Raw genomic sequence first — 23,511 nt, 5'->3', positions numbered from 1 at the left:
AATTGTAATGTGATATTGTACCCCCTAGCTCGATTGTCTATTGTTTGTAATCTATGTATGCTTGTGTTCCCTCATGTGCTTTATGTATTGATTTGATATTTTAAATTTAAAAAAAAACTTTTTTAAACTTGCTATTTCCTCATATAACGTGATGTCACGTTTTTGGTCGAGACGGCTCATTGGCTGAGCTGGCAGTTAAGTCGTTTACTTGTCATTCATATTTTTAACGACTGGTATAGCCCACAGCATTCTGTTGTTTCAAACACAGACCATCTGCTTTTTAACATAATAAAAAAATGGAAGGAAATAACAATTTAACTAATATAGGTTATATTTAATATAAATCTTGAAACACTGGACAGTTAAAGTGCATGATCTGCCCTTAACAAATACAACAATGAATAGATTTTATGAATCAACCGTATATTCAGATATATGTGCTGGGAAAGTGTGACGACTTCCCTAGCCTATCAAACTTTTTACTCTTTGAATGGTCTTCCAAGTGCAAACAAACAAAAACGCTATTGAAAATATTTTATAAAAGGCATCAGGTAGAATAAGAAGATGAATCCACAACTACAATTGTATACATATCTTAAATGACAGCGTTTTAATTAATTGTATGATATAATATTGAAATCCAGTCCAAAACAGTATGGTCCTTGCTATCTGGACTCCTTGGGATGTCCCTACCACATTGAAGTAGAAATGTTAAATGGTTAAGGTTAGGTAATGATTATGGTTAGTGGGACGTCCCAAGGTCCATGATAGCGCTGTTTGCATGTTAGTGTTTAATTAATAAATAATACAAATCTCTATGGGGAAATGGAATCGCTGACAGTTTCCGCAAATTACCGGAAGTGACGAAGACATGTAAACAGAATCTTCTTTTTGACAGACGAACAACCCGTACATTTAAAGAAACATTCCCCAGGGGCATGAGATAAACGTTTGTGTTAAGATAACAACGCGCATGTCATCAACTGTGTCGGAGGTAAATAGCTGGCCAGTGGCCACCTTCCATCTTTGTTTTTTATCATGCTCATTTGCAATACACATACTGCTGACAGCTGCCAACATTAGGTAGCCTAGCTAGCAAGTAAGCTAAGCATTATTTCGGGAGGTGGTTTGCTACGGTGCAGCGGTCCAAGGCACTGCATCGCTGTCTGGTTCGATTCCAGGCTGTATCACAACCGGCCGCGATTGGGAGTCCCATCGGGCGGCGCACAATTGGCCCAGCGTTGTTAGGGTTTGGCCGGGGTAGGCCGTCAATGTAAATAAGAACGTGTTCTTAACTGACTTGCTTGGTTAAATAAATGCCTAGCTAGGCTTGAACCAGTACCGACTAACGTTAGCTGGGCTTGAGGAGACGACGATCTCGTCATATTCATCGTCTACTAAAAGTCCAGGTACTGGTTCAAGCTAGGCTCAGCTATCTACCAGCTGTGTTGGCTTCATCATTAACTGACAGCAGCTAGCTAATTCCCATTTCTTGCCAGCAAATAAAGGAAAGTTTTCCAGTTATTTGTTGCCCACATATTTTGTTACAGTTACTGTGTCAGCATTGGCAACCTTAACCAGTGATGGAATTTTGTGTTAGGTAACTAGTTAACTTTTTAAAATGTCTTTATAGACATAGCTACTGCTTGACTAAGATTAACCAATGCCATTCTTGTTTTCCTCCAAGCCAGATTATACAGGATAACCAGTCCTGGAATGTTCACAGACATGGACTATGAGTTGGAGGAGGACAAACTGTAAGTAAATATGATTAGCATCTTTTTCATGTTCTACATGTAAAAAAAAAAGTGAAAACAGGTTTTTAGAAATGTTTGCAAATGTATATAAAAAAACAGAAATACCTTATTTACATAAGTATTCAGACCCTTTGCCATGAGACTCAAAATTGAGGTCAGGTGCATCCTGTTTCCAGTCATCATCCTTGAGATGTGTTCCATGTTTTATGTTTTACACTCCACCAATCAGGCTTTTATGATAGAGTGGCTTGACTGAAGTATTTTCTCCAGTAAAATGCACATGACAGTCCGCTTGGAGTTTGCCAAGAGGCACATAAAGGAATCTGACCATGAGAAACAAGATTCTCTAGTCTGATGAAACCAAGATTGAACTCTTTGGCCTGAATGCCAAGCATCACATCTGGGGGGAACCAGGCACCGCTCATCACCTGGCCAATACCATCCCTACGGTGAAGCATGGTGGTGGCAGCATCATGCTTTGCTTTCCCAGCCAGAGCCCGGACTTGAACCTGATAAAGCATCTCTTGAGGGACCTGAATATAGCTGTGCAGCGACACTCTCCATCCAACCTGACAGAGCTTGAGAGGATCTGCAGAGAAGAATGGGAGAAACTCCCCAAATGCAGGTGTGCCAAGCTTGTAGCGTCATACACAAGAAGACTTGAGGCTGTAATCACTGCCAAAGGTGCTTCATCAAAGTAAAGAGTAAAGGGTCTGAATACTTATGTAAATGTAATATTTCCGGGGGGGTTTTATTATACATTTGCCAACATTTCTAATAACCTGTTTTTGCTTTACCATTATGGGGTATTGTGTGTAGATTGATGAAGGAAAAAAAATATTTAATCAATTTTAGAATAAGGCTGTAACGTAACAAAATGTGGAAAAGTGAAGGGGTCTGAATACTTTCCAAATGCAATGTACATCTCATCTAAATGGCTTTGACAGAGCTTGCTTTCCCAAATCATATTTTAGACACTACAGACAATGTATTAAAAGTATCTCCAAATATTCTTTAACAGGGGGATCCCTACAGTCCCTGGGACTATATCCCTGAAGAAGGATGCGCAGAACCTGATAGGGATCAGCATTGGGGGTGGGGCGCAGTACTGTCCCTGTCTTTACATTGTACAGGTATTATGTACCTCTATACTGTACTTCAGTCTTTAGAACAGTAGTGTTTGGTTCAGTAGCTATGTATCCAGAGTTAACTAAATCAAAAACATTAGATTATAGATGCAATGTATAACCTATTATCTTGAACTTTCTTAAATCAGTTTGTTTTAAGGCTCTGAGCTCTTATGGCTTGGTTTGTCATTATTGGATATATTCTTTACATATAACTATCTCTGTCAGGTCTTTGACAACACCCCTGCTGCTCTGGAGGGGACTCTGGCGTCTGGTGACGAGATCACAGGAGTGAACGGCAAACCTGTGAAGGGCAAGACAAAGGTGGAGGTGGCAAAGATGATTCAGTCTGTCCAGGTACATTAAGAGGGCTTGGAAGCAGCTTTTTAATCAATTTTGGTTTGATACTGCAAAAGACTACAAACCAGTGTATTTCCTGTTGTTTTTTTGTTAGCCACACAACCCAAACCATGTACCAACACTGACAAGACTAACAAGACTAACACTTACCAGTAGATAAAAATAGAAAGTCCAAAGCCACAGTATTTAATTCTGGATTCTGTGTTTTTTTTATCAGTAAATGACCAGTCAGTCTGAAAAGGACTGCGGTCACTATTCAATGTTAAATAATAGCAATAGCCGAATAGCAGCACTGTAGAAACTATTACACTCAACTGAACGACTTGATTAGTGTAGTGTTAGCTAGCTACATAGTTGTCTTTGCTGTCTTCGTATCCAAGATAATTGTGTAGTTTAGAGCGTGTAGTCTTAGAGTGATTATCTTAATTTACTGAGGTTAGCTAGCCAGCTATTTGTCGTCCTTAACGTAGGAGACACTGCTAGCTAGCCAACAGCTAGCCAACGTCTACTGAATAGAACTTCCGCACTCAACAACCCGGTCGCATTCCGCTTCGCTCCACAGGTAGTATCACATTTTTCATTTCATTTCATTACAGCACAACGGTTTGATTTGTTTGATCATAGCTAGCTACATAGCCGTCTGTGTATCAAAGATAATTGTTGTCGTTCTTTTAACGCAACGTAACGTAATCAACACTGCTAGCTAGCCAGCTAGCCCCCGAATAGCAGCACTGTAGAAACTATTACACTCAACGGAACAACTTGATTAGTGTAGTGTCAACAACGCAGCCACTGCCAGCTAGCCTACAAAGTCAACAACGCAGCCACTGCCAGCTAGCCTACTTCAGCAGTACTGTATCATTTTAATCATTTTAGTCAATAAGATTCTTGCTACGTAAGCTTAACTTTCTGAACATTTGAGACGTGTAGTCCACTTGTCATTCCAATCTCCTTGCATTAGCGTAGCCTCTTCTGTAGCCTGTCAACTATGTGTCTGTCTATCCCTGTTCTCTCCTCTCTGCACAGACCATACAAACGCTCCACACCGCGTGGCCGCTGCCACCCTAATCTGGTGATCCCAGCGCGCACGACCCACGTGGAGTTCCAGGTCTCCGGTAGCCTCTGGAACTGCCGATCTGCAGCCAACAAGGCAGAGTTCATCTCAGCCTATGCCTCCCTCCAGTCCCTCGACTTCTTGGCACTGACAGAAACATGGATCACCACAGATAACACTGCTACTCCTACTGCTCTCTCTTCGTCCGCCCACGTGTTCTCGCACACCCCGAGAGCTTCTGGTCAGCGGGGTGGTGGCATCGGGATCCTTATCTCTCCCAAGTGGTCATTCTCTCTTTCTCCCCTTACCCATCTGTCTATCGCCTCCTTTGAATTTCATGCTGTCACAGTTACCAGCCCTTTCAAGCTTAACATCCTTATCATTTATCGCCCTCCAGGTCCCCTCGGAGAGTTCATCAATGAGCTTGATGCCTTGATAAGCTCCTTTCCTGAGGATGGCTCACCTCTCACAGTTCTGGGCGACTTTAACCTCCCCACGTCTACCTTTGACTCATTCCTCTCTGCCTCCTTCTTTCCACTCCTCTCCTCTTTTGACCTCACCCTCTCACCTTCCCCCTACTCACAAGGCAGGCAATACGCTCGACCTCATCTTTACTAGATGCTGTTTTTCCACTAACCTCATTGCAACTCCCCTCCAAGTCTCCGACCACTACCTTGTATCCTTTTCCCTCTCGCTCTCATCCAACACTTCCCACACTGCCCCTACTCGGATGGTATCGCGCCGTCCCAACCTTCGCTCTCTCTCCCCCGCTACTCTCTCCTCTTCCATCCTATCATCTCTTCCCTCTGCTCAAACCTTCTCCAACCTATCTCCTGATTCTGCCTCCTCAACCCTCCTCTCCTCCCTTTCTGCATCCTTTGACTCTCTATGTCCCCTATCTTCCAGGCCGGCTCGGTCCTCCCCTCCCGCTCCGTGGCTTGACGACTCATTGCGAGCTCACAGAACAGGGCTCCGGGCAGCCGAGCGGAAATGGAGGAAAACTCGCCTCCCTGCGGACCTGGCATCCTTTCACTCCCTCCTCTCTACATTTTCCTCCTCTGTCTCTGCTGCTAAAGCCACTTTCTACCACTCTAAATTCCAAGCATCTGCCTCTAACCCTAGGAAGCTCTTTGCCACCTTCTCCTCCCTCCTGAATCCTCCTCCCCCTCCCCCCTCCTCCCTCTCTGCAGATGACTTCGTCAACCATTTTGAAAAGAAGGTCGACGACATCCGATCCTCGTTTGCTAAGTCAAACGACACCGCTGGTTCTGCTCACAGTGCCCTACCCTGTGCTCTGACCTCTTTCTCCCTCTCTCTCCAGATGAAATCTCGCGTCTTGTGACGGCCGGCCGCCCAACAACCTGCCCGCTTGACCCTATCCCCTCCTCTCTTCTCCAGACCATTTCGGGAGACCTTCTCCCTTACCTCACCTCGCTCATCAACTTATCCCTGACCGCTGGCTACGTCCCTTCCGTCTTCAAGAGAGCGAGAGTTGCACCCCTTCTGAAAAAACCTACACTCGATCCCTCCGATGTCAACAACTACAGACCAGTATCCCTTCTTTCTTTTCTCTCCAAAACTCTTGAACGTGCCGTCCTTGGTCAGCTCTCCCGCTATCTCTCTCAGAATGACCTTCTTGATCCAAATCAGTCAGGTTTCAAGACTAGTCATTCAACTGAGACTGCTCTTCTCTGTATCACGGAGGCGCTCCGCACCGCTAAAGCTAACTCTCTCTCCTCTGCTCTCATCCTTCTAGACCTATCGGCTGCCTTCGATACTGTGAACCATCAGATCCTCCTCTCCACCCTCTCCGAGTTGGGCATCTCCGGCGTGGCCCACGCTTGGATTGCGTCCTACCTGACAGGTCGCTCCTACCAGGTGGCGTGGCGAGAATCTGTCTCCTCACCATGCGCTCTCACCACTGGTGTCCCCAGGGCTCTGTTCTAGGCCCTCTCCTATTCTCGCTATACACCAAGTCACTTGGCTCTGTCATAACCTCACATGGTCTCTCCTATCATTGCTATGCAGACGACACACAATTAATCTTCTCTTTTCCCCCTTCTGATGACCAGGTGGCGAATCGCATCTCTGCATGTCTGGCAGACATATCAGTGTGGATGACGGATCACCACCTCAAGCTGAACTTCGGCAAGACGGAGCTGCTCTTCCTCCCGGGGAAGGACTGCCCGTTCCATGATCTCGCCATCACGGTTGACAACTCCATTGTGTCCTCCTCCCAGAGCGCTAAGAACCTTGGCGTGATCCTGGACAACACCCTGTCGTTCTCAACTAACATCAAGGCGGTGGCCCGTTCCTGTAGGTTCATGCTCTACAACATCCGCAGAGTACGACCCTGCCTCACACAGGAAGCGGCACAGGTCCTAATCCAGGCACTTGTCATCTCCCGTCTGGATTACTGCAACTCGCTGTTGGCTGGGCTCCCTGCCTGTGCCATTAAACCCCTACAACTCATCCAGAACGCCGCAGCCCGTCTGGTGTTCAACCTTCCCAAGTTCTCTCACGTCACCCCGCTCCTCCACTCTCTCCACTGGCTTCCAGTTGAAGCTCGCATCCGCTACAAGACCATGGTGCTTGCCTACGGAGCTGTGAGGGGAACGGCACCTCAGTACCTCCAGGCTCTGATCAGGCCCTACACCCAAATAAGGGCACTGCGTTCATCCACCTCTGGCCTGCTCGCCTCCCTACCACTGAGGAAGTACAGTTCCCGCTCAGCCCAGTCAAAACTGTTCGCTGCTCTGGCTCCCCAATGGTGGAACAAACTCCCTCACGACGCCAGGACAGCGGAATCAATCACCACCTTCCGGAGACACCTGAAACCCCACCTCTTTAAGGAATACCTAGGATAGGATAAAGTAATCCTTCTCACCCCCCCTTAAAATATGTAGATGCACTATTGTAAAGTGGCTGTTCCACTGGATGTCATAAGGTGAATGCACCAATTTGTAAGTCGCTCTGGATAAGAGCGTCTGCTAAATGACTTAAATGTAAATGTAATGTAATGTAAATAATAGGGACACCTCAGATCGCTCAGCGGAGCTAGTGAGAACAGGATAATAGCCAGGAGTTTGGACCCTCACATCACCAGTGTGGAGTGGCAATGCTGTTTCTAAATCTATTGTGACGACACAGGAAGCTATGCGAGTTCAATGACTACCCCACCATGGTCTATGCTCAGGATTTGAGAGATTGGGAGAGATGCTCCACTGTCTGTATAAAGGATTAGTATGTGCCATTGTTGCCCTTAGGCTTCGCTGACTTTCATTTATTTGCATGCTATGCCCACTGAGTTGAAATTGTCACGGATATTTATTGTTATTACTTGCAAACTGTGTGCAGTTTTATCAGAGGAGCTGTAATTCTTATGTTTCTACACTTGCAGAAGCACCTTTGTTTGGCTTAAATACTGCTATATTGTCCTTCATGATTTTCAGTTGAAATGAGTTGCAGACACACTTTGTACACATGGATTGTTTGGCAATACCTGGTTCACTTATGACCTGCCTGTAATGCAAGTCCTCAGACTAACCAGGGGAGAAAGCCAATGTCAGCTTAGGTAGATCTATCAATACTGTATTGCCTGGGGGAACCCCATAGGCTATATATTTTAGTTTGAGTAATATGACCCCTGGGGGAAGTGTCTGGATTTGCATCATGGTTTTTATTATACTGAGGTCGTGTTTGAGTTACTGTCTTCCTTATCTCATCCATGCATTCCTCTTGTCTTTGCAGGGAGAAGCAACGATCCACTACAACAAGCTGCAGGCTGACCCCAAACAGGGGAAGTCACTGGACATAGGTAACAGTCACAGAACACATCTCTAAAATGTACAGGTCATTGACAAAATAAAGGAAACACCAACATAGTGTCTTAATAGAACGTTGGGCCATCTCGAACCGCTAGAACAGATTCAATGCTCCTTGGCATAGATTCTACAAGTGTCTGGATCTATATTGGAGGGATGCGACACCATTCTTCCACAATAAATTATGTGTTTTGTTGATGGTGGTGGAAAACGCTGTCTCAGGCACCGCTCCAGAATCTCCCATAAGTGTTCAATGGGGTTGAGATCTGGTGACTGGCACGACCGTAGCATATCGTGAAAAATCAGCAAATTGCGCAGTCTTCGTCACTGAAGCTCTTGTCAAACTTGCCCCAACAATCATCCCTCTTGCAAAGTCACTATGATCTCTTCTTCTAGCCATGGTAGACAAAATACTGGGCAACTGGGCATTTTTATACATGACCCTAAGCATGACAGGATATTAATTCCACAACTGTGTGGAAGCACCTGCTTTCAACAGTACATTGTATCCCTCATTTACTCAAGTGTTTCCTTTATGTTGGTAGTTTCCTATATATGGGTAGAGTACCATTCTTACTCACCAGAAAGGCAGATGCTACCATCATAGAATGTTTTTACATCTGGTGTGTTTTAGTGCTGAAGAAGGTGAAGCACCGCCTGGTGGAGAACATGAGCTCTGGTACAGCCGACGCTCTGGGGCTCAGCAGAGCCATACTCTGCAATGGTGAGACTGGGACAAAACACGCTGTCCATCCGTCTGGCCATGTTATACATTTCTATTATTTCTGACTCTACTTTCCTCATTGCATACACCTTAAGCCAATTACAGTCAATTGAAGCCAATTTAGTTGGCATCATCCCTAAGATACTGGCATACTCATTTCAGCATTTGATCTTGTAGAATTTACTTGTTTTCTGACTCGTGTTTGACTAAAGCTGATAATCAGATACATTGACGTGCAGTACCAAAATGAACAAATGGCGGGTGTCAACGTAATCACGCATTGGATGACTCATTCGGAGTACCATTTAAAAAATGTCACTTCTAACTTTTTTTCAGATTCTATCTAGTATGCTAGTATGGGTATTCGGACACGGCCACTGCATAATCTCTGTACAATCTCATGATGACTGATATCATCTGGGCCGGAGAGGGGCACTACGCTACTACTGTAAGTGTCCTCATACTAGGCCCTTTTCTTTTTCAGATGGTCTGGTGAAGAGACTGGAGGAGTTGGAGAAAACAGCAGAGCTGTACAAAGGTATTTTTAAAATGATTGTAATGTTATTATGCGTGACATTCTCCATACGTTCTCCCCTGTTCATGTTTGTCTCTTTACAGGCCTGATGGAGCACACGAAAAGACTGCTCAGAGCCTTCTTTGAACTCTCTCAGACACACAGAGGTGAGTTGCCACACCTTGAAACTACACAAATGTTATGTTAAACTACAGATCTAGACACAATATAACCATGTACTATGATCATACTCAAGCTCCCTCACACACTGAAAGTGAACAGGTTTGTATTTACAGTAATGTGTTGCATGCCATGAGACTGGCTGATGTTTGATTGTTCCACTCTCTCCCTCTGCCTGGACGACCCTCAGCATTTGGGGATGTGTTCTCTGTGATCGGGGTATGGGAGCCTCAGGCTGCAGCCAGTGAGGCCTTTGTGAAGTTTGCTGAGGCTCATCGCAACATGGAGAAGTACGGTATCCAGCTTCTAAAGACCATCAAGCCTGTGAGTAGTAGAAGAAATGAACACACAGTCAAATCAATACACAAACCATTAACAGTATTCATATGCCAACACCCCAACAAGCTTGCGTTTACCCCTGCATATACCTAGATTAGATAACGTACATCCCCACACATATATAGGTGATTCAATTAATCATGTTCCTCTCTCTGTCTCCTGTTTTGTAGATGCTCCATGACCTGAACACCTACCTTCATAAGGCAATACCAGACACCAAGCTCACCATCCGCAAATACCTGGACGTCAAATTTGAGTACTTGGTGAGAGCATACCCCTTATTCAAAATGTCAACATTGGTCAACTAAAAACAGGGTCTAAACTGTACCGAAGTGTTTATTTCTAATGTATTAGTCATTGGCGTAAAAGTTCATTCATTTTGTGTTCCAGTCTTACTGTCTGAAAGTGAAGGAGATGGACGATGAAGAGTACAGCTGCATTGTGGGTACCTTACCTTCCTATGCCTGTAGTCCACACAGAAACACTGATATATCAATGAGTAACAAAGTGGATCTCTGTAGCGTGTTTGTGATTGAGGTTTTCTTATATACCTGTGTGCTTCCTTAGGCGATGGGAGAGCCTATGTATCGCGTCGGCACCGGGAACTACGAGTACCGGCTTGTGTTGCGGTGTCGACAGGAGGCCCGTGCTCGGTTCGCCAGGATGAGAAAGGATGTGTTGGAGAAGATTGAGCTACTGGACCAGAAACATGGTTTGTTCTCGCTCTGTTTGTCTACCTAGGAGAATCATCCTCTCCATTAACGCTCTGTCCAGCTACCTGTAATAAGTGGACAGAGTATCTGTCCAAACAGTCTCTCTCCGTTTGCCCATTACTAATGGATATAAAAGCCTTCCCACTGGGCAAACACTAGGTATATCAATGTTGTTTCCACGTGGAAAACTGATTGGATTTGCAAAATCATCAACGCAAGGGAATTCTGTATTATTTTTCACCCAACTTTTTATAATAATAATTTTACATTTTATGTTGTATTCAAGTTAGTTGAAACCTCAATCAAATGTAAATCAAAACTAGACGTTGAACTGACATCTGTGCCCAGCGGGTAAATTTTATCCAATGTATGATCAGTCCCTCTCTCCCTGCTTCACGATATACTAATGTATCGGGCTGAGTGTTTCTCGGCACAGATGGCCTACTAATTGTAAACAACTTGTTCTTTGACCTCTGCACTGCTAGGAAATACCAGATCTATGTCTGGTGTGGTATTAAGGTAGGGTGTGTGTTTACATCCTTCTCCCTTCCTGCTTCAGTCCAGGACATCGTGTTCCAGCTGCAGCGTTTTGTGTCAGGCATGTCGCGCTACTACGACGAGTGCTACGCCGTGCTGAAGGATGCTGACGTTTTCCCCATCGAGGTGGACCTCTCCCGCACAATGATCAACTACGGCAGCCAGTCATGCTCCTTCACAGAAGAAGAAGAGGAGGAGGAGGAGGAGGAGGAGGCGGAGGAGGGAGGAGGAAGTGAAGAACAGGATGGGGGTGCTGGCAAGCAGGCTGAGAACGGTGCTGAAAAACTGATTGATGATTATTGAGAGTTTATATGATTGTTTTCTGGAGCAAAATTCCACCTACGTCTATCAACTGCCACTCTGCATTTATTTAGCAATGATTAGTTAAATATGTGGAAATGGTCAGCAAAGTCATCACACTGGAAAATACTACTGTGAATTGCTGCTATTCAACTGTACTGGAACTAACTATTGCAACCTACTGTAACCAATAGCATTTCCACAACTGACAGCCATCACTGTAACCAACTTTGTGGGGCTTGAATCGATTTCTCAACAGGTTTTTACTGGATCAGTTTATTTCAAGTCCCCACCAAACACATCAGATTGGTGGATGATATTTCCCTAAAACATGTTATATCGTTGCTAAATGAGTGCAGTATAGTATGCTACAGAATGAATGGGCAAAGTGTATTTTGTAGGAGGTGCTGATGATTCAGTTTAGAGAAGTGTATATATGTTTGGGGGTCTTTCAGTCTCACGAGTCTATTCTCAACAAGTGGCTAGTCCTGGGTCTTAGTGAGATGACAGCGGTTAAATGCTGTTCCCGATAAAATGATGGAACATTTTGGGGAGAGCACATGATTAAGAGAGAACATTAACCACGGCTGGCCACAGACCAAAATAGGACTCATTTTCCATTGACACAAGCCCTGATGTTACAAGTTTAACAGTCCCACTCAATATTTTGAATTCTATCTGCACAAAACCACATGACATTTGAATGGGGTAGCTGAACATAGTAGTGAGGTACAAATCACTTGTAAAGGATGAATGTGTAATGGCAAGGTTTGGCCCAAACAGCATTTTAAACTGTATGAAGGAACCTCGGTCAAATTAAATTGTATAATTCCACAGTGTGTGTTTTTGTTTCTTGTCTTTTTCTGTCATTGTTAAGGATTTCTCTGTCTCGCTGCTGCACCTGATGCTAGATTCTCAGCCCCACTACAGTATAATAATCATAAAACAAGTGCAGTAGAGGGCTGTGTTCTTTCAAACTGGAATGTATTTAATCAAAGGGACCTTTGACTTATGTTTTGATTTGTCAACTACTGAACTGTATTGATTTTGTGCTGAAGCTTTAATATGGTTACATTGCTACTCTCACTCAGTTCCACAAACAAAGTGAACCTTGAACATTATACCAATTTGATATGTGTAAATTGTGTTTTTATTTTGCTCTATGCTTCATGTATTATTCAAATACAGTATGTATCCATTGTGAAAACAATGGGCTCATAAGGAATTTACAATATAAGGAACATTACATTGCTGGAGCTTCCAGAATGTCTTATTTTATTTAGATATTGAATTTTGTATTTCCTATGTGTGTTTTAATCTTGTGTTGAGCTCTGTGTTTGTCTTTATGTTACATGTTGTGTAGTTAAAATGATTAATTATTCAGATTTAATTAGTTGTTTCTGCAAAAAAATATTTGGTAACCATTGTGTGTTAAGATACAAAAATATAACTGGATTGTTTAGATCACATGCTTTGAGGATAACACAGTGCCCCTGACGCAGCCCGCTACCAAGGACTGTGGGCTCTCCTCTGTGGCCGACGTGAGTAAAACATTTGCAGTAGCTTGTGAAAGTATTCACCCCCTTGGCATTTTTCCTATTTTGTTGCCTTACAACCTGGAATTAAATTTGATTTGGGGGGGGTTGTATCATTTGATTTACGCAACACGCCTACCACTTTGAAAATGCAAAATATTTTTTACTGTGAAACAAACGAGACAAAAAACCAGAACATTTGAGCATGCATAACTATTCACACACCCCCCAAAGTCAATACTTGGTAGAGCCAAATGTTGCAGCAATTATAGCTGAAAGTTTCTTGGGGTAATTTTACCAAGCTTATTTTAAATAAATAAAATAAGCTTGGCACATCTAGCCGCTGGGATTTTTGCCCATTCTTCTTCAAGTTGGATGGGTTCTGCTGGTGTACAGCTATCTTTAAGTCATACTACAGATTCTCAATTGGATTGACGTCTGGTCTTTGACTCGGCCATTCAAGACATTTAAATGTTTCTCCTTAAACCACTCAAATGTTGCTTTAGCAGTATTCTTAGGGTCATTGTCCTGCTGGAAGGTGAACCTCCATCCCAGTCTTAAATCTCTGGAAGACTGAAACAGGTTTCCCACAAGAATTTCCCTGTATTTAGCGCCATCCATCATTACTTCAATTCTGACCAGTTTCCCAGTCCCTGCCGATGAAAGACATCCCCACAGCATGACGCTGCCACCACCATGCTTCACTGTGGCGATGTTGTTCTCGGGGTGATGAGAGGTGTTGGGTTTGCGCCAGACATAGTGTTTTCCTTGATGGCCAAAAAGCTACATTTTTGTCTAATCTGACCAGAGTACCTCCTTCCATATGTTTGGAGTCTCCCACATGCCTTTTGGCAAACACCGAACATGGTTGCATATTTTTTTATTTAAGCAATGGCTTTTTTCTGGCCATAAAGCCCAGCTCTGTGGAGTATGCGGCTTAAAGTGGTCCTATGGACAGATTCTCCAATCTCTGCTGTGGAGCTTTGCAGCTCCTCCAGGGTTATCTTTGGTCTCTTTGTTGCCTCTCTGATTAATGCCCTCCTTGCCTGGTCCATGAGTTTTGGTGAGCAGCCCTCTCTTAGCAGGTTTGTTGTGGTGCCATATTCTTTACATTTTTTAATAATGGTTTTAATGATCTGTGGAATGTTCAACCCTGATCTGTACTTCTCCACAACTTTGTCCCTGACCTATTTGGAGAGCCCTTTGCTCTTCATGGTGGTGCCCCTTGTTTAGTGGTGTTGCAGACTCTGGAGCCTTTCAGAACAGGTGTAAATATACTGAGATCATGTGACACTTGGATTGCACACAGGTGTACTTTATTTAACTAATTCTGTGACTTCTGAAGGTAATTGGTTGCACCAGATCTTATTTAGGGACTTCATAGTAAAGGGGGTGAATACATATGGGACCTTTGACTATAAATCCACCATAATTGAGAATTTCAATAAGCATTTTTCTACGGCTGGCCATGCTTTCCACCTGGCTACTCCTACCCCGGTCAACAGCACTGCACCCCCAACAGCAACTCGCCCAAGCCTTCCCCATTTCTCCTTCTCCCAAATCCATTCTGCTGATGTTCTGAAAGAGCTGAAAAATCTGGACCCCTACAAATCAGCCGGGCTAGACAATCTGGACCCTTTCTTTCTAAAATTATCTGCCGAAATTGTTGCCACCCCTATTACTAGCCTGTTCAACCTCTCTTTCGTGTCGTCTGAGATTCCCAAAGATTGGAAAGCAGCTGCGGTCATCCCCCTCTTCAAAGGGGGGGACACTCTTGACCCAAACTGCTACAGACCTATATCTATCCTACCATGCCTTTCTAAGGTCTTCGAAAGCCAAGTCAACAAACAGATTACCGACCATTTTGAATCTAACCATACCTTCTCTGCTATGCAATCTGGTTTCAGAGCTGGTCATGGGTGCACCTCAGCCACGCTCAAGGTCCTAAACGATATCTTAACCGCCATCGATAAGAAACATTACTGTGCAGCCGTATTCATTGATCTGGCCAAGGCTTTCGATTCTGTCAACCACCACATCCTCATCGGCAGACTCGACAGCCTTGGTTTCTCAAATGATTGCCTCGCCTGGTTCACCAACTACTTCTCTGATAGAGTTCAGTATGTCAAATCGGAGGGTCTGCTGTCCGGACCTCTGGCAGTCTCTATGGGGGTGCCACAGGGTTCAATTCTTGGACCGACTCTCTTCTCTGTATACATCAATGAGGTCGCTCTTGCTGCTGGTGAGTCCCTGATCCACCTCTACGCAGACGACACCATTCTGTATACTTCCGGCCCTTCTTTGGACACTGTGTTAACAACCCTCCAGGCAAGCTTCAATGCCATACAACTCTCCTTCCGTGGCCTCCAATTGCTCTTAAATACAAGTAAAACTAAATCCATGCTCTTCAACCGATCGCTACCTGCACCTACCCGCCTGTCCAACATCACTACTCTGGACGGCTCTGACTTAGAATACGTGGACAACTACAAATACTTAGGTGTCTGGTTAGACTGTAAACTCTCCTTCCAGACCCATATCAAACATCTCCAATCCAAAGTTAAAATCTAGAATTGGCTTCCTATTTCGCAACAAAGCATCCTTCACTCATGCTGCCAAACATACCCTTGTAAAACTGACCATCCTACCAATCCTTGACTTTGGCAATGTCATTTACAAAATAGCCTCCAATACCCTACTCAACAAATTGGATGCAGTCTATCACAGTGCAATCCGTTTTGTCACCAAAGCCCCATATACTACCCACCATTGCGACCTGTACGCTCTCGTTGGCTGGCCCTCGCTTCATACTCGTCGCCAAACCCACTGGCTCCATGTCATCTACAAGACCCTGCTAGGTAAAGTCCCCCCTTATCTCAGCTCGCTGGTCACCATAGCATCTCCCACCTGTAGCACACGCTCCAGCAGGTATATCTCTCTGGTCACCCCCAAAACCAATTCTTTCTTTGGCCGCCTCTCCTTCCAGTTCTCTGCTGCCAGTGACTGGAACGAACTGCAAAAATCTCTGAAACTGGAAACACTTATCTCCCTCACTAGCTTTAAGCACCAACTGTCAGAGCATCTTACTGCCCAGACGGCATCCCTAACCGCATCCTCAGAGCATGTGCAGACCAGCTGGCTGGTGTGTTTAAGGGCATATTCAATCTCCCTATCCCAGTCTGCTGTCCCCACATGCTTCAAGAGGGCCACCATTGTACCTGTACCCAAGAAGGTAAAAGTAACTGAACTAAATGACTATCGCCCCGTAGCATTCACCTCTGTCATCATGAACTGCTTTGAGAGACTAGTCAATGATCATATCACCTCTACCTTACCTGCCACCCTAGACCCACTTCAATTTGTTTACCGCCCCAATAGATCCACAGTTGATGCAATCACCATCACTCTGCACACTGCCCTATCCCATCTGGACAAGGGGAATACCTATGTAAGAATGCTGTTTATTGACTACAGCTCAGCTTTCAACACCATAGTACCCTCCAAGCTCATCATTAAGCTTGAGGCCCTGGGTCTGGACTTCCTGACGGGCCGCCCCCAGGTGGTGAAGGTAGGAAACATCACCTCCACTCCGCTGATCCTCAACACTGGGGCCCCAAAGGGTGCGTGTCGGGCTGTATTACCGCCAGGTACAGCAATTGCACCGCCCGCAACCACAAGGCTCTCCAGAGGGTGGTGCGGTCTGCCCAACACATTACCGGGGGTAATATACCCGCCCTCCAAGACACCTACAGCACCCGATGTCACAGGAAGGCCAAAAAGAGCATCAAGGACATCAACTACCCGAGCCACAGCCTGTTCACCCTGCTATCGTCCAGAAGGCGAGGTCAGTACAGGTGCATCAAAGCTGGGACCGAGAGACTGAAAAACAGCTCCTATATCAAGGCCAGCCGACTGTTACATCACTAGCACACTAGAGTCTTATGCCTATAGGCATATACTAGAAATCACTGGCCACTAAGGAATGGAACACTAGTCACTTTAATAATGTTTACATGTCTGGTATTACTCATCTCATAATTACAGTATTCTATACTATTCTACAGTATTTTAGTCACTTAATAATGTCTGGCATTACTCATCTCATATGTATATACTGTTTTCTATTCTTCTATGGTATCTTAGTCACTTAATAATATTTACATATCTTGCATTACTCATCTTATATGTATGTACTATATTCTATACTGTTCTACTGTATCTTAGTCCATTCTGCTCTGACATCGCTCGGCCATATATGTATATAGTCTTAATTAATTCCTACTTAGATTTGTGTGTATTGGGTATATGTTATGTAATTTGTTAGATATTACTGCTCTGTTGGAGCTAGAAGCACAAACATTTCACAACACCCGCAATAACATCTGCTTGGCATGTGTCTGCACGTGTCACGCAAATTTAAAATGACACCTCCCCGCCAGTTGGTTCGCATGCGCCCCAGTGGCCTAATGGATAAGGCACTGGCCTCCTAAGCCAGGGATTGTGGGTTCGAGTCCCATCTGGGGTGGACTACTTTTTGCGTCAAATTTCCTTTTCAGCCATTGGAGTTCTTTTAAAAATGTATTTCACCTTTATTTAACCAGGTAGGCCAGTTGAGAACAACTGCGACCTGGCCAAGATTTACAACGACGACCTGGCCAAGATAAAGCAAAACAGTGCGACAAAAACAACAACACAGAGTTACACATAAACAAACGTACAGTCAATAACACAATAATAAAGTTATGATTATATCATGAATCGTATTCTGGATGATGTATTTGGTAACGTATGTAGATATATTGTAATGACTTCGTAGAGTATACTTGTTTCACTTTGTAGGCTGATACAATGGGATCTTGCATCTGGTGAGAAATCCAAGACGGAGGGTAACCAATCGAGATAAATTCACGTGTGTGTCATGAACAACATTCCCGAGAGCAACAATAGTGGAATCGGCAAATTCGTCTTTGAAATAAAAGTCCGTCATTATAACGGATGCAAACGGATAAAAATACTGAAAACATGCCACAATTGGACTAGATAAATCTACACACAGTTGGAATGGTGTTATATAAATTCAACAAAACCATTTTTGGTTCATTTGAAGAAGAAAAAAATAAATTGTAGATATATTTGAATTTAGAATTGCATTGAAGACATATATACAGTTTATGCTCTGTACAGCCTAACCTATGGATTGTGCACCCAGACATGGGGTATCAGCCTACTCAGTGAAACTCACAGAACACAACTGGGAAGAGTTTGCACAGTAGGCTGAATAGCGTGGTGAATTCCCACAGTCAAAGTCCAGCAATAAGAGCTAAGACGCTAATATTTGTGTAAACTCAACAAACAAAAATGTATATATATATTTGTTGTTGTTATTGAACCTTTATTTAACTATAGTTGTGTTCTGTAAGAGTCACTGAGTAGGCTGATACCCCATTTCGTGGGTGCACCATCCATAGGTTAGGCAGTGGTGGTGAGTAATTACAGAAGTGGTGGGAAAAGTACCCAATTGTCATACTTGAGTAACAGTAAAGATACCTTAATAGAAAGTTACTCAAGTAAAAGTGAATGTCACCCAGTAAAATTCTACTTGAGTAAAAGTCTAAAAGTATTTGGTTCTAAATATACTTAAGTATCAAAAGGAGATGTAATTGCTAAAATATACTTATGTATCAAAAGTAAAAGTATAAATAATTTGAAATTCCCTCTATTATGCAAAGCAGACAGCACCATTTTCTTGTTAAAAAAATGTACGGATAGCCAGGGGCACACTCCAACACATAATTTATAAATGATGCATTTGTATTTAGTGAGTCTGCCAGATCAGAGAAAGTAGAGATGACCATGTGTTGTCTTCATAAGTGTGTGAATTGGACCATTTTCCTGTCCTGCTAAGCATTCAAAATGTAACTAGTACTTTTGGGTGTCAGGGAAAATGTATTGAGTAAAAAGTACATTATTGTCTTTAGGAATGAAGTAAAGTAAAAGTTGTATAAAAAATATGAATAGTGAAGTAAAGTACAGACACCCAAAAAACTACTTAAAGTAGTACTTTAAAGTATTTTTACTTAAGTACTTTACACCACTGCTGTACAGTGCATACAAGTATGCCCCTAATGCAATTCTGAATTTAAATACATATGCAGTGCAATTGCAACTAACTTTTTTGTCAAATTAACGAATAATTGTCTTTTGTTGAATTTATATAACAACATTCCAAACCTTTTTAGGACTATCTAATCCAATTGTGGTATGATTCCACTATTTTGATCCGTTTGAATCAGTTTCAATCGCGAACTTTTATTTTGAAGGCAAATAACTGATTCCACTATTGTTGCTCATGCTAATGTTGTTCAAAACACGTTTGTGATAAATTCCCCACCGGCTCCACCAATAAGGAAACTATAAACTTGAACCAGACTTTCAGTTCCCTACTGTTTTTATTTTGTGAATAGTGTGATTTATTCAGGTAACATTCATATCTGTAAATCACGCATTTATGATCTGTATTTACTTCGAACAGAAATGAAGAGGCTGTGTCTTTTGTTTTTTTTCTATGTTGCTGCGACTTTCGCCAGTGCTGATGGTAGGTGATACATTGTAGCCGAAGTTATTTTGTGAACTGTACACACAGCGAATGCGCTAATCAAAACACAGTAAATTAATGTGATGGGTCACAATTGGTTTACCGACATAGAAGAAAGAGATAACATGTGGGCTAGACAAAATAGGCTGACTTCTCAGATAGTGAAACGAACAGTGAAACGTACAGGGTTGTACTGTGGTCGAGACCATTTTTTTTATATTAAATGCAGAACATAATCCTTTTAAATCAACGATAAACCCAGGAAATTCCAAAGCTCACATCGTGTTTTTGTTCTGATTCATTTCATATTTTTTTGTAACTTTTTGGCTACACTACACAAATGGAGCTAGAAACATAAGCATTTTGCTGCACCTGCGATAACATCAGTAAATCTGTGTACATGACCAATACATTTTTATTTGATAATGTCAATAGGAAAAAATACTCTGTAATATTTATGTTGAAAGTTGACGTGTAATTGCCTGCTTTACAGAGATGAAAGCAGCCACAGTGTACTGGGATGCTACACATAAGACTGTACAACTGAAAGAAGGAGTGATAGAAAAAGAGGGGGATGCATATGGATACCTCAATGACAGCCTCTCTCAAACGGGCTGGAGTGTACTGGAGATCCGTGCAGGGTATGGGGAGACCCTTGAGCATGATGAGGTCACCTACTTCCTTGCAGGATACTTAGAGGGCTTCCTCACTGCACCGTAAGTGCCTTGGGCATTGTTGCATGTCAATTCAATTTCTGATTGACATTGTCATGTTTAATCTTATTTTGTTTTTCATCAGGCAAATGATTAGTCACTACGCCAACATGTATCCCCAGCTGATCAAGGACCCCAAAGTTTTAGGTCCAGTGGAGCGCTTTATGGTGTGAGTGGGGTTTTTTTATCCTCAGGAATGAAATCCAATAATCATAGTGAAAAGCCAGGTCAGATCCACATCCTGTCATTTGAGAATTTTGAGATGTGCTCTGCTCTATGGCTCTATCAGGAAGCAGGACTCGTGGACCAGGGAGCAGGTGAAACTGAACAGGAGCTCTGATCCTCTGTGGCACCACACTGGCTTCATAGTTGCCCAGATGGATGGACTTCAGGCGGGGGTCGCACACTGGGCCAAGAAACAAGGGAAAGAGGTGCGCTGATATCTATAAATGGATCAATAGATTAATGGATCTTCATTCAGTGGCACAATGTGATCTCTAACCTCTTTCTGTCTGGTGTCTCCCCCACTTTAGCCTTTGTCCCTATTTGCTGTCCAGTTCCTGAATGCGGTGGGAGATCTGCTGGACCTGATTCCAGCCCTGGTCCCTAGCACTGAGCCTCCTCTCGGAAATGTCAAATTACCCGGAATGGGCCACTGCTCTGCCCTCATTAAGGTTAGAGGTTATTCTGCTCTTGCTATTGAGAGATTTATTCGGGATAGATTATTAGTGATATCAAATAGTATGGATCTGTTATTGACTTACATCAGTTTTGTGTAGAACTCAATATGGTTTTCCCTCTATTTAGTACAATCAATGTTTCTATTGCACTCAAAACCAGTCTCTCTCTCCCCCTTCTAGATGCTCCCTGGGTTTGAGAACCTGCTGTTTTCCCACTCTAGCTGGTATACATACGCTGCCACCATGCGCATCTACAAGCACTGGGATTTCCACCTCAGTGAGCCCCACACTGCCACGGGCAAGCTGTCTTTCAGCAGCTACCCAGGTAGGTACAGCAGCTACCCAGGTAGGTACAGCACCGTATGATGGCCGCTGTGACCATATAAACACTACTCGTGGCTGAAGATATACTTCAATATTTTGGAAGTGCTAGGTGTAGCCCCTCTACATTTTCATATAAATGTGTATATTTTTGATTCATGAAAACTGTCAATGTTGTTAACATGCTTTAGAATTCATCAGTACAGAAACAGATACTGTGAGAACACCCTCTACACAGGCTTCCTGGTGTCTCTGGATGACTTCTACCTCCTGGGCAGTGGCCTGATGATGACCCAGACCACGAACAACGTCTTCAACACGTCCCTCTTCTCCCAGGTCACGCCCCACAGCCTTCTGGCCTGGCAGAGGGTGCGTCTGGCCCACTCCCTGTCACACACTGGGGAGCAGTGGGCCAATACCTTCTCCAGATACAACTCTGGTGAGGGAGGTGGATGACACATGAAATCTTGTCCTGCTTTATCCCTCTGATAATGGTCTACAGTACAGAATGCATTTTCCCCCACACATTTCTTCTCTCCCTCCCTCTCTAGGCACCTATAACAACCAGTACATGATAGTGGACATGAGAAAAGTGACCCTGGGCCATAGTATAGAGGATGGGGCTCTGACGGTGGTGGAGCAGATTCCTGGCCTGGTAGAGTTCTCTGACCAAACTCGGGCCCTGCGCAGGGGTGAGGAACACGGATATAGTACTGCCAATAGATGCACATCTTAAGCATAAACTTAGCAGAGATAAAAATCCCTGGAGGAGATAGTAATTGAGCAAGATCTTCCTTTCCCAGGTTACTGGCCCTCGTATAACGTGCCTTTCCACCCAAAGATCTACACCCTGAGTGGCTATGGGAAGATGTGGGAGGAGTACGGGGATGACTTCTCCTATGACCTCTGCCCCCGGGCCAAGATATTTCGTCGGGACCAGGCTGAGGTTAAGGACCTAGACTCCCTCAAACACATCATGAGATACAACGGTGCGCCTACGTTCCATTTTCTTTTTACTCTGGTTAGTTCCTATAGTTAATTTACTCCCGACATTCTCTCAGCTCTCATTTTGAGTAGCTGTTAACTGTGTTCCTTTCTCTTTTCAGACTACAAAAATGACCCCTACTCCAAGGGTGACCCATGCAAGTCCATCTGTTGCCGTAATGACCTGAGAGAGAAAGACCCCAGCCCAGGAGGATGCTATGACACCAAGGCAGAACTTTTACTAGCGTTCATTCAGTTCGATCTTTAAATCTTTTAAGATCATATAATAAACATCTGTCTCTCTCTGTAGGTGACTGATTTCCACATGGCGCAAGAGTTCAGAGCGGAGGCGGTGAACGGTCCCACGACGCAGGGTGACCTCCCTCCCTTCTCCTGGGAGAACTTCAATAGCACGGCTCACCAGGGTCTGCCAGACCACTACGACTTCCCCTTCATCAGCATGCAGCCTGCACTCTTCATGCCCTGAGAGGTTCCATAGGGGAGGAGGGAAAAGGTTGGAAGAGTTGCCTATGGGGTTAGGGTAATGGTGGAGAGAGGTTAATGCAGATAGTATTAAAGTCTATCATCTTTATTTACAGTCCAACATAGTAAGTCAGCCTCAGGGGGGAGAAACGCTGCAATAATGATCAAGCTTCAAGGAATTCTTACTTTGTGTGTTTTGTCAGTAGCCTGCCTACTTTTTTCTTCATGCACTCAGTTGACCTATGTCTTGTGACATTGACTAAGAGTTGCTGCTGTACTGCCGTCATTTAGACATATTTTGAAAGATGCTGAATCAATTTAGAAAATGATTGATGCCTGGTTTGTTCGGTGCCAAATACTATGTTTTTAAATTCAGGTCAATGACCTAAACCTAGATTGAAATTCAGTACCCTTTGTATTATAATCAAATCCTGACCTTGAAACGAATTACAATCATGTTGTCATATGTTGAATTCACTATATGATAATATCAATGCTATTCTCAGGGCTCTTGATCTCATGTTTGGGTGTTTCTATTTTTATACATGGAAGAATATCTTTGAACTTTGTACTTTTTTGATGTCTTGGAAAGCTGCTCTTCAGAAATGTATTTTCTATGAACATTGTTAATAAATTTGAACAGTTCCCATAACTTTCATATCTTTATTCACTTTTATGTGCACCCTCAGCTGAACACATCTTATCCGGTCAAACATGACTTTTTCTGGTTCAAGTTTGATCTCTCTCTCTCTCTCTCTTGGGACACATTGG

The 23,511-nt window shown here is 43.5% G+C and overlaps 2 protein-coding genes and 1 non-coding gene across 10 annotated transcripts; all 3 read left to right on the top strand.

Annotated features, from left to right (window-relative positions):
* The first annotated feature begins 848 nt into the window (after positions 1-848).
* On the top strand, positions 849-12,268 carry LOC124015577 (PRKCA-binding protein-like). Of its 6 annotated transcripts, none has more exons than XM_046330912.1 (13): positions 849-994; positions 1,692-1,757; positions 2,779-2,890; positions 3,113-3,241; positions 8,049-8,115; positions 8,757-8,846; positions 9,331-9,384; positions 9,465-9,527; positions 9,731-9,864; positions 10,050-10,142; positions 10,270-10,320; positions 10,447-10,591; positions 11,152-12,268. In XM_046330912.1, the coding sequence occupies exons 2-13, from the start codon at positions 1,717-1,719 to the stop codon at positions 11,430-11,432; spliced, it is 1,260 nt and encodes a 419-aa protein (XP_046186868.1). In that variant the 5' UTR covers positions 849-994; positions 1,692-1,716; the 3' UTR covers positions 11,433-12,268. The 6 variants fall into 6 exon arrangements, with proteins under 6 accessions (XP_046186868.1, XP_046186869.1, XP_046186870.1 ...); XM_046330913.1 differs by having other exon boundaries at positions 854-994; positions 1,688-1,757; XM_046330914.1 differs by lacking the exon at positions 849-994 and adding an exon at positions 1,024-1,260.
* A 5,148-nt stretch (positions 12,269-17,416) lies between these two features.
* On the top strand, positions 17,417-17,489 carry trnar-ccu. Its single transcript has one exon. It is a non-coding gene; the product is annotated as a tRNA-Arg (tRNA).
* A 1,841-nt stretch (positions 17,490-19,330) lies between these two features.
* Positions 19,331-23,392, top strand: plbd1a (phospholipase B domain containing 1a). Of its 3 annotated transcripts, XM_046331207.1 has the most exons (12): positions 19,350-19,442; positions 19,552-19,559; positions 20,053-20,275; positions 20,358-20,441; positions 20,562-20,703; positions 20,806-20,946; positions 21,133-21,277; positions 21,512-21,712; positions 21,825-21,965; positions 22,077-22,262; positions 22,380-22,486; positions 22,568-23,392. In XM_046331207.1, exons 3-12 carry the CDS (start codon positions 20,055-20,057, stop codon positions 22,742-22,744), a joined length of 1,545 nt encoding a protein of 514 aa, XP_046187163.1. In that variant the 5' UTR covers positions 19,350-19,442; positions 19,552-19,559; positions 20,053-20,054; the 3' UTR covers positions 22,745-23,392. The 3 variants fall into 3 exon arrangements, with proteins under 3 accessions (XP_046187164.1, XP_046187162.1, XP_046187163.1); XM_046331208.1 differs by having other exon boundaries at positions 19,331-19,559; positions 22,077-22,294; positions 22,568-22,702; XM_046331206.1 differs by having other exon boundaries at positions 19,332-19,559.
* The last annotated feature ends 119 nt before the right edge of the window (positions 23,393-23,511 follow it).

This window comes from Oncorhynchus gorbuscha, linkage group LG26 (assembly GCF_021184085.1).
Source record: "Oncorhynchus gorbuscha isolate QuinsamMale2020 ecotype Even-year linkage group LG26, OgorEven_v1.0, whole genome shotgun sequence".
Classification (NCBI taxonomy): domain Eukaryota; kingdom Metazoa; phylum Chordata; class Actinopteri; order Salmoniformes; family Salmonidae; genus Oncorhynchus; species Oncorhynchus gorbuscha.
The sequence above is the reverse complement of the archived record's forward strand: the minus strand, read 5'-3'. Positions and strand labels throughout refer to the sequence as shown.